Source organism: Orycteropus afer, unplaced genomic scaffold (assembly GCF_000298275.1).
Source record: "Orycteropus afer afer isolate SDZICR_OR568_19922 unplaced genomic scaffold, OryAfe1.0 scaffold00277, whole genome shotgun sequence".
Taxonomy (NCBI): domain Eukaryota; kingdom Metazoa; phylum Chordata; class Mammalia; order Tubulidentata; family Orycteropodidae; genus Orycteropus; species Orycteropus afer.
This window is the reverse complement of record NW_006921864.1, coordinates 1,550,514-1,561,978: the sequence shown is the minus strand read 5'-3', so window position 1 is coordinate 1,561,978 and position 11,465 is coordinate 1,550,514. Positions and strand designations below refer to the sequence as shown.

Below are 11,465 nucleotides of genomic sequence, written 5' to 3'. Positions count from 1 at the left end.
GTTTCATAAATATCTGGACAAATGGCTAATCTGTTCTCTTGAATGCTAGAATTGCTTCCAATTTCTTATATTGGTTATTTTCTTCCATCAGAGTGCTTATCTAGGTCTATAAATATGGGAAGGTGCACACTGAAAAGACAGAAGAGAGTTAACAAAAGTAGCTTGGCCTTTTAGGGGAGAACACTTACATGAGAGACATCTTCTGTATTTTCCTTTGAAAACAAGGCTGTAGTATTTAGACAGAAAGTATTCTCTTATTTAAAAATTCAGTTCATGATTGTTTTCAAAGTATTTATTTATTGTTCTACCTTTTCTTGGTGAAATCACTGTGTTATGACTGAATCATTTCCTTTTTATCCTGAGGGTTTATACTATGTGAAGTTATTATGCCATGTATTCTATCTGCTCCATAGACTGCACAGGTCTGGAAATAAGATCCTCATTTTCACTTTTTAACCTATTTAACTTCTTATCAGTAAGGGACATTAATTTGGCACTTTGATTTAGGTTCTAATTTATTGTTAAATTGCAATGTTTATATAAACATAATCTTATTCAGCTGATTTAACCAAGCACTTGAATACTCGATTAAGACAGTGCAATTAGTTTTACTGAAGAATTGCTTAATGCACATTACTAAAGTATAGATATGCACCATTGTACCATCTGAAAGCTGCTGCTGCTGCTGCATTCTTTTACATCTGGTCTCCTGTGAATTCATCTTCTGTTATTCATCAGTTATAGTGTTTTAACCTTCTTTTCTCAGATGGGTGGTGGTCTGTAAAGGGCCTGAGTTTACAGCTGTTTCCTCTTTCTTGGGTGTTTTTATACCTTCCCCTGGTTCTGAAATGTGTCCGGACAAACTTCCAGTTGCCTTTTCTATTCTAGGTCTTATTTCTTCAATGTTTCATGGCTAGCTGGCCTGTTGTTTGTTGTTACATGCCTTTGAGTTGGCTGATTCATAACAACCCTGTGTACAACAGAATGAAGCACTACGTGGTCCTGCACCACCCTCAATATCCTGGCTATACCTGAGCCATTGTTGCAACTACTTTGTCAATCCATCTTGTTGAGGGCCTTTCCCTTTTTCATTGACCTGCCATTTCACCAAGCATTATACCCTTCTCGATGGAATGGCCCCTTCTGACAACATGACCAAAGTAGGTGAGACAAAGTCTGGCCATTCTCGCTTGCAAGGAGCATTCCAGCTGCACTTCTTCTAGGACAGATTTGTTAGTTGTTCTGGTGGTCCATGGTATTTTCAGTATTCTTTGCCAGCATCACAACTCAAAATCATCAATTCTTCTCCAGTCTTCCTTATTCGTTGTCCAGCTTTCACATGCATATGAGGCTATTTTAAATACAGTGGCTGGGGTTAGGTGCACCTTAGTCTTCAAAGAGAAATCTTTACTCTTCAGAATTTTAAAGAAGTCTCTTGCAGCACATTTGCCCAGTGCAGTATGTCCTCTGATTTCTGGACTGCTGCTTCCATTGGTCTTAATGGTGGACCCACATAATATGAAATTTTTTAACAACTTCAATCTTTTCTCCATTTATCATGATGCTGCTTATTGGTCCAGTTGTGAGGATTTTTGTTTTCTTTATGTTAAGGTGTAATACATACTGCAGACTGTAGTCTTTAATCTTTATCAGTAAGTGCCTCAAGTCATCTTCACTTTCAGCAAGGCAAGGTTGTGTCATCTGTATATTGCAGGTTATTAATGAGTCTTCCTCCAATCCTGATGCCATGTTTTCCCCATGTAGTCCAGCTTCTCAGATTATTTGTTGAGCATACAGATTGAACAAGTGTGGTGAAAGGATACAACCCTGACACACTCCCTTCCTGAATTTAAAGCTTGCAGTATCCCTTTGATCTGTTCTAATGACAGCCTGCTGATCAGTGTAAAGGTTCCTCATGAGCACAATCAAGTGTTCTGGAATTCCCATTCTTCTCAATATTATCCATTATTTTTTATAATCCACACCATCAAATGCTTTTGCATAATCAATGAAACACAAGTAAACATCTTTCTGGTATTCTCTGCTTTCAGCCAAGATCCATCAGACAATGGGAATGATATCCCTTGTTTCCATGGCCTCTTCTGGATCCAGCTTGCATTTTTGGAAGTTCCTTGTTGATATGCAACCATTGTTGAATTATTTTTAGCAAGATTTTGCTTGTGTTTGATATTAATGAAGGAACTCTGGTGGCATAATGCCTAAGGCATTTGACTGCTAACCAGGAGGCTGGTGGTTCAAACCCACTCCTCTGAAGGAAGATTGAGCAATCTACTTCCATAGATATTAATGATGTTGTTCGATAATTGCCATACTCTTTGGGATCACTTTTCTTGGAAATGGGTACAAATATGGATCGCCTCCAGTCAGTTGGCCAGGTGGCTGTCTTCCACATTTCTTGGCATAAATGAGTAAGTGCCTCCAGCTTGGCATCCATCTGTTGAAACATCTCAATAGATATTCTGTCAATTCCTAGAGGCTTGTTTTTCACCAGTTCCTTCAGGGCACTTGAACTTCTTCCATCAGTACTATTGGTTTTTGATCATATGCCACCTTTTGAAATAAATGAACATTGGCCAGTTCTTTTTGGTACAGTGACTCTGTGTATTCTTTCCATTTTCTTTTGATGTTTCTTGAATCATTCAATATTTTGCCCATAAAATATTCCAATATTGCAACTTGAGGCGTGAATATTTTCTTCAGTTCTTTCAGCTTGAGAAATGCCAAGAGTGTTCTTCCCTTTTGGTTTTCTAACTCTAGGTCTTTGAATATTTCTTTATAATAATTGACTTTGTCTTCTTGAGCTGCTCTTTGAAACCTTCTGTTCAGCTCTTTTATTTTGTCATTTCTTCCATTTGCTTTAGTTACTCTCCATTCAAGAACAAGATTCTGAGTCTCTTCTGACATCCATTTTGGTCCTTTCCTCCTTTCCTGACTTTTTAATGACCTTTTGCTTTCTTCATAGATGATGTTCTTGATGTCATCCCACAGATTGTCTGGTTTTTGGTCATTGGTGTTCAATGTGTCAAGTGTTTTCTTCAGATGCTCTCTAAATTCAGGTGGGATATAATCAAGATCATATTTTGGCTCTTGAGCACTTGTTTTAATTGCCTTCAGCTTCAAGTTGCACTTGCATATGAGTAGTTGATGGTCTGTTCCACAGTCCGCTCTTGGCCTTGTTTTGCCTGAAGATAATAGCTTCTCCACTACCTCTTTCCATAGAAGTAGTTGATCTGATTCTTTTGTATTCCATCTGGCAAAGTCCATGTGTCTAGCCACCATTTATGCTGTTGAGATAAGGTATTTTGCAATGAATAAATACTAAATAAAAACTAAACTCAGTGCTGTTGATTTGGATTTGACTCCTAGCGACCCCTCCTTGGGTTTCTGAGATGGTATCATTATGGAAGTAGATTGCCCAACCTTCCTTCCAAGTACTGGCTGGTGGGTTTGAAATGCCAGCCTTCTGGCTAACAGTCAGATGCCTTGGAGACTACACCACCAGAGCTCCCAAATATGTCACTGGTGTTGCAGAATTCTGTCATGCGATCTCCCCCATCATTTCTATCACCAAGGCCATATTTTCCAATTACTGATGATTCTTCTTTGTTTCCAGTTTTTGCATTCCAATCACCAGTAATAATGAATACATCTTGATTGCATGTTTAGTCAATTTTAGACTGCAAAATTTTATAAAAATCTTCAATTTCTTTGTCTTTGGCTTTGGTTGTTGGTGAGTAAATTTGAGTAATAGTAGTATTAATAGTAATTGGTCTTACTTGCAGGCATATGGATATTATCTTATCACTGACAGCATTGTACTTCAGCATAGATCTTGAAATATTTTTTGTGCCAATGAATGCCATGCCATTCCTCATCGTTTTGTCATTTCCGTCATATTAGATCATATGATTTGCTGATTCAAAATGGCCAAAACCAGTCCATTTCAGCTCATTAATGCTGAGGATATCAATCACTATGCGTTCCATTTCATTTTTGACAACTTCCAATTTTCCAAGATTCATACTTTGTACATTCCATGTTCTGATTGTTAATGGATGTTTGCAGTTGTTTCTTTCCATTTTGAGTTGTGCCGTATCAGAAAATGGTGGTCCCGAAAGCTTTACTCCATCCATGTCATTAAGGTCGACTCTACATTGAGGAGACAGCTTTTCCCCAGTCTTATTTTGAGTGCCTTCTGACCTGAGGGGCTCCTCTTCCAGTACTATATGTTTCAGGGCTATTCATAAAGTTTTCCAGTAATATATCAGACAGTGTCTCACTGCTGTTCATAAGGTTTTCACTGGCCAGTTGTTTGAGAAGTTGTTCCTTCTTCCAAATCTGTCTTAGCCTGGAAGTTCCACTGAAACCTGTCTACCATGGGTGACCCTGCTGGCATTCAAAATACCAGTGGCATAGCCTCCAGCCTCACAGCAACATATAAGCTACCATAGTATGACAAACTGACAAATGGAAAGAGTATAACTTTGAAAAAAGTAATTGGTCTAAGGGTAACCTTGGTAGGTGAGAAGAAAAAATATGTTTGCAAACATGAGGCTTTTTTCTTATCTCAAGCATGATAACTTGAAGAATGTATGCCCTCATGGGGGAAATACTAAAGAGACTAAAATAAAAACTTTCATTTCATGCATAATATTGTTATAACACTTCTTTACAACACTATTAACCAAACAACAACAACAAAAACTCACTGCCATCAAACCATTTCCAACTCATAGAACCCCCATTGGGTTTCCAAGGCTGTAAGTCTTTATGGATGTAGATCACCCAGTCTTTCTTCTGCAGAACGGCTGATGGGTTTGAACCACAGAGCTACCAGTTAGCAATCAAGTGCCTAATCTGTTACACTGCCAGAGACACTTATTATTAGAGGCTTAATAATAGGAGACTTCTGTTCTAATCCTGTGTTGCGTATAGTATGGTACCTAATATAAATTGGTTTCCTTTTACATAAAACTCTATAAAAAATATATATGTTAATGATAAAATGAAAAAAGAAAAATGTCCTCAAATGGAATCCCCTTCTTCAAATTCTTTCACTAACTTACATTTCTCTAAATTTCCTGTAGTTCCTGAAATTCATGGAAAAAACAAACCAATGATCACTTATGTGGGGGATTCTACTGTCTTGACATGTAAATGTCAAGATTATATTCCTTTATATTGGACCTGGTACCATAGTAATGGGAGTGTAAAGGTAAGATCACATCACTTGTCTTTGATTTGAATAACCTAAAATAAAAAACATTTATTTCTTAAATAATACTATTATAACACATTCAAAATACCTATGAGTGTTTATACTTCTGTGATCTTGTTCTTTAATACATATTCATAAAGAACAGTGATAAATGGAGTTGTCATCTCATATTTTTAGCATATTACATTATATATCTGAAGCTACTCTGAATGTTTTGTAAGCTGTTACTTTTTTTTTTTAGCAATTTATTTAAACTCTTTGAAGGAAAGTCACAATTCATTTTTAGTTGAACGATTCAAAATATCTTCCTCACAAATTTTTATTTTCTTATTCAATGAAACTAGAGAAAAAGCCAGTCTTTTCCTGTTTCTGCCTTCTGGAACATCTGTGATAAATACAGTACAACTCTTCCATTTGAGAAAAAAATAGATGTTGAAACTTTGATAACTTAAACTTAGGTCTTGGGTTCTGTTAGTAAATGTCATTGATAAGTTTTTCTCTTCTGGAGACCTAAAGGAAGCCAAATAATTTTAATTCCTATTTATTTAAGAGAAATGAGCATTCAGTGAGCTAAACTTAAGAGGAACATAATTCAGTATATCATTTCTGTCTTTCCCCTTTCCTCCTAATGGCAGGGAAATTCAGGACAGTGCCCCTTAGGGGACACCCTTCTTTTACCATTGTGCTAATAACCAGTGAAATTAAAGTCCTATTAAAAGCAAGATGTGATTCTAAAAGGAAAAATATGAGATAGTGTAGATCTTACATTGAGACTGAATTCCTTTTTAGACAATATTGATGCTGTTCGAGGCTGTTGAAGGATGACAAGGAAGCATTTAGAAAGAATAGTGACTGATTCTATAGTAACATGGGTTTAATTCTTTAGAGAATTAACTCCAAATCACTTAATGCAGACTTAAACCATTAATACTCCAGCTAGTTCGTCTTATTGATGATGAGAAAAGGTGTCATTAAATGTGTGTAAATATTTTTAAACTATGTCTATATGTAAAGTCAAGTAGTGATTTTGTTATTTGAACTACATGACATTACTCGTTTGTACATATATAACATGAAACAAAAAGTAGACCAAAACAGATTTATATTAAGCTTTTAGAATATGGTCTTACATATACCTGCACTTCTCCACCAGCTGTGTTGTTGTTGTAATGTGCTATCAAGTCGGACCCAACTCTTAGCGACCCCTCCTTGGGTTTCCAAGGCGGTATCACTACAGAAGTAGTTCGCCCAACCTTCCTTCCAAAGAGTGGCTGGTGAGTTTGAACCACCAGCCTTCTTGTTAGTAGTCAGGTGCCTTAGACACTACGCTACCAGGACTCCTATACTAATCTCTTAATTTGACCCTAAACATGGATCAAATTAGGATGTGAAGCAAGTGCAGGCAATAAGGTACAGGTACCCTGAATCAAGTACTTTCCAAAATGTGGACTAATGATCTGTGTCAGAATCAACTAGGTCACTTGTACAAATGCAATACTTTTGATTCACTAGCTATGATTTAGGGTTCATATGTAACATACATCTCATCCAGTTTGCTGTGATACTTTGGCAAATCAGAAGCTCAAACAGCGCCTCATTACATAACCTCTGAGAATGCATGTAGGCAGATGAGCATTCATTGAATAGTGGAGTGGAGTGAGACAGCAATGAAGACATCACCTGGCTTGAAAATAAAATTTAATTTAAATAGATTAAATTTAAAAAACAAAAAAAAAACAAAAAAAAAAAAAAAAAAAAAAAAAAAAACAAACAAAAAAAAAAAAAAAAACAAGAAATACTCCTGAAGAGTGAAGAAAATTCCCAGAATCTCAGCTTGCCTGAGAAATTCAGAAGCAAAAAGACAAAAAGTATGCCTATAATTTATAGCCATCTAGTAGATTCTGACATAGTAGAACTGTCCCATAAGGATTGCCAAGGCTTTAAATCTTTCTCCCAAGGAGAGCTGGAGGGTTCCAACTAAATGTTGCAGTTAGAAGCTGAATCCTTAACCACTGTGCCACCAGGGCTTCTTCAGAAGGTGTGCAGACCCCATGTATGCCAGGGCCCAAGGGATTTTGTACGGTTCCTCTACGTCAGCTCCAAAGACCTTAAATTTTCATCTTAAATCCCTGCATCTGTGGATGCCTCATCTTCGGGGGTGAGTGCTCTTCCTGTACAAGAATGATCGGATTCAGTAGCATCATGGGGAGTTAATATCTCACTGTGTACCAGTATACTTTCTCCTATGAAGGAGAAAGTGCTCTGAGTAAAGAGCTAGTCAAGGATTAGAATAGGAAACCAACATGGCTGGACTTTTTCTCTTAATTTTTTTCTGATGAATTATTTACCCATGGTGATCTACTCACTGTACTTTCAATCATTCCAAGCTAACACCTTAGATCAAAGTATACTTTATGTTGTTTGCCACTTCCCAGGAGATCAAACTCTAAGTCTTAAGCTCTATTTTATGTAACTTCTCAGATTTTATTCCATGCCTTTTCTAGTAAGTGATTTCCTAGCAACTGTATAGCTGTAAATTAAAACTAGATCCTGTAGGATAGTGATCTTTTATGCAATATGATAGTTATGGATTTTAGTCTTCTTCTTTTATCAGGTCCCTGTTGACATTCAAATGAGTGATAAATTCTACGTGATCAATGGAACCCACAGTAATGAAACAAAGCTCAAGATAACGCAACTTGCAGAGGAAGACAAGGGATCCTACTGGTGCTGTGCCGTCTTCCAGTTAGGCCACAGTGAAATGCTCATTGAACTTGTCGTCCTGAGCTATTTGGTGCCCCTTAAACCATTCCTTGCAATAGTTGCTGAGGTTGTTCTGTTAGTGGCTATTATTCTGCTTTGTGAAATATATACCCAGAAAAAAAACAATAACCCAGGTAGGAATTACTATTATTTTTTTCCCTAAATCTATCATGTTATGACTTAGTATATTAAAATGGCTTTGGAGTTTTTTGGAAAAATCCAGGGTATCTTTTTTGGAGTGGTGTATTAGTAACAATGGTGACAATGAGTTACGAGTTTGTATCTATATACTTCCTAAAAATGTTAGCATGAAACATAATTTTTTTGGTCTTTTTTTTGGTATTACTAGTACCTGAGTGCCACTTAGGTGATACATGTTTTGAACTAGAGTGTTAATGGTTCTGCATAGTACTGTGAGAACAAACAGCTATCCTTTCACTTAGATAATTCTTTTTTATTTTTTTGTAAAAGTTTTATCAAACATTTTAGAGTTCTCATACAGGAAACATTCTTCTATCAGTTTCCTGTTTTTCACCCTGTGCCAGATAGGTTATGAGATGAGAAAGCAAAGGTCCACTAAGAAAATTAATTTTGCATTCTGTATTTTTTACACCAGCATTTAATAACTTAATTGAGAGTTAATCATTTATATTTATGAACTATGTTTGACGGAAATGCGGGTAAGATCAGGGGCATTTGAGGAAGGCATGACAGAAGTGCTGCTATCTAACATAGTGCATTTCTCCTTTATTCCAATGAGGGAAAAACAGCACAGTGCATTCTTAATGTGAGGAAAAGTGAATTAAACAGACCTGCTAAAAAATAGTAAACAAACCTTAATGTTTAAATTCCTCTTTTGTTACACAGATGATGGAAAAGAATTTGAACAAGTTGAGCAGCTGTAAGTATTCTTTTTCCACAGATTAATTTTTGGTTGACTAAAATACAGATAAATACAACATTACATGAAGTAATGGCAGTTGAGCAGAGAGCACGGGGTATATTATACATGTCTTATTTTCCGTATACTTCTGAGCTGTGATGAGAATGACATCTAGAGTTAACCTGCCTGTGCTAGAATCCTGTCCACATTCTGTTACATTCAGTTCTCCATGCTTCAGTTTTCTCCTCTGCGGAATGGGTGTACTGATAGTTCTTACCACCTAAGGCTGTTAGATAAATAATATTGTATGTATACATAAATGTGTAGCTTAGGCCTGGATGCACAGAAGGCATTCAGTAACCATAAGTAAGCCTTGATTTGTTTAAAGGAGCCATTCTCAGCCCTGGGTATATTTTGATCACTTAGGATACTTCTTAAAAATCCAGTTCCCACTTTACTGACTCAACTAGAGCTGAATGTTTTGAGATGAAGCCTGAGTATCTGTACTTTTTAAAAAATGACTTCCAGTGATTCCAAATCTATCTTGTGTTGAAAACCACTAGCTTAGAGTTCTATTAGGTTTTCTCTTTCTTTTTTCTTCTCTTTTCTTTCAAATACCACAATCCCTGCTGCGCTTGAGGCCGTCATTGCAACCGTTTGTCGATCCATCTCCTTGAGGATCTTCCGCTTTTTTGCTGACCCTTGACTTCACGAAGCATGAAGGGATTGGTCCCTTCTGACAACATGACCAAAGTAAGTGAGACAAAGTCTGGCCATTCTTACTTCTAAGGAGCACTATGGCTGCAGTTCTTCTAGGACAGGTTTGTTTGTTTTCCTGGCAGTCCGTAGTACATTTAGTATTCCTCATCAACACCATAGTTCAAAAGCAATTCAGTCCAATTCAGTTCAAGGTAAAATCTGCTGCAGAAGACCTCTTTACAGTGTTGAGGAGCAAAGATGTCACTTTGAAGATGAAGGTGTGCCTGACCCAAGTCATGGTATTTTCAGTCACCACATACGAACAGTGAATAAGAAAGATCGAAGAAGAGTTGATGCATTTGAATTGTGGTGTTGGTGAAGAATACTCAAAACACCATGGACTGCCAGGACAACAAACAAATCCATCCTGGAAGAACCACAGCTGTGTAATGCTCTTTAGAAGCAAGAATGGCTAGACTTCATCTCACCTTCTTTGGTCATGTTGTCAGAATGGAGCATTTCCTTGAGGAGGATATCATGCTTGGTAAAGTACAGGGTCAGCAAAGAAGGGGAAGACACTCCACAAGATGGATTGACCCAGTGCCTGCAATGATGAGCTCAGGCGTAGCAAGGATTGTGAGGATGGTGCAAGACCAGACAGTTTCATTCTGCTGTACATAGGGTTGCTACAAGTTGGAGTCAACTCTACAGCCGCTAACAACAACAATTTAAGGGCACATAATTATTATATTGGCAGATCTACAGTAAGGGGAAATGGAATGTTATCTTGTATCAAGGACTCATAGTTTGGAGGGAATTGAATATCTCTCAAGGTAGCCCATTCTTTTTCTATAGTACTTGAATATGCCTAATAGTGATTTGAACTCAGTTTGATTCTCATTTATTTGTCCACTTTCTTAAATTTCAACTTGTTTGTCAGGCACCACCAAGTAGGTGCTGAATCATAGTGACCCTCTGTACAGCACAACACAACACTCACTGCCCAGTCCTGTGCCATTCTCACATTCGTTGCTACATTTGAGCTGTTCCTGCAGTCATTGTGTCAGTCCATCTCTTTAGGGGTTTTCCTCATTATTGTTTACCCTCCACTAAGCATGATGCCCTTCACCAGGGACTATTCCCTCCTGATAACAAAGTGCATAAGGTGAAGTCCCACCATGCTCCTAAGGAACATTCTGGCTGTAGATCTTCTAAGACAGGTTTATTCATTCTCCCGAAATCTGTGGAATATTGAATATTCTTTACCCACACCATACTTCAGAGGTATCAGTTCTTCTTTGGTCTTGCTTACTCATTGTCCAGCTTTTGCATGCATGTGAGGCAATTAAAAATACAATGGCTTACAGTTAAACAAAAAATCCAAACCCACTGCCATCTAGTTGATACCAACGCATAGCGACCCCCTTTGGGTTTATGAGGCAGTAAATCTTTTAAAATAGATTGCCCAGTCTTCCTTCCATGGAGTGGCTGGTGGGTTTGAGCTGCCAGTCTTCTGGTTAGCAGTCAAATGCCTTTGGCACTGTGCTACCAGAGCTCCTGCAGTTAAAGTCATATAAAACCCAAGAAACCCATTCAGATACTTGAAGACAGTTACAACCTTGCATTTATTCTATTCTTTCAACTCAGCCTCCACAGTTTCTCTAAGCATTGCTTTGAATTTGCATTTGTAGGTTTTTCTGGTCTTGGTACTATCTGGTTTGTGTAAGTTACCTAGTACCACTCTGACAAGAATATACCACAAATGGGATGGCCTTAACAAACAGGAGTTTATTCTCTTATAGTTTGGAGGCTTTAAGTCCAAGTTCAAAGTGCCAGGCTCTAGGGACTGTGTGAAAGCCCCTTGACCTTGGGCTTCAGCTC

At 37.5% G+C, this 11,465-nt stretch overlaps 1 protein-coding gene across 1 annotated transcript in view; it reads left to right on the top strand.

The window, feature by feature from the left end:
* Positions 1–11,465, top strand: part of EMB (embigin) — a 52,027-nt gene that overhangs the window by 38,361 nt on the left and 2,201 nt on the right. The window contains exons 5-7 of the mRNA XM_042782267.1: positions 5,109–5,236; positions 7,854–8,136; positions 8,870–8,903. Coding sequence (XP_042638201.1) covers positions 5,109–5,236; positions 7,854–8,136; positions 8,870–8,903 — 445 coding nt within the window. The remainder of the gene's footprint in view (positions 1–5,108; positions 5,237–7,853; positions 8,137–8,869; positions 8,904–11,465) is intronic.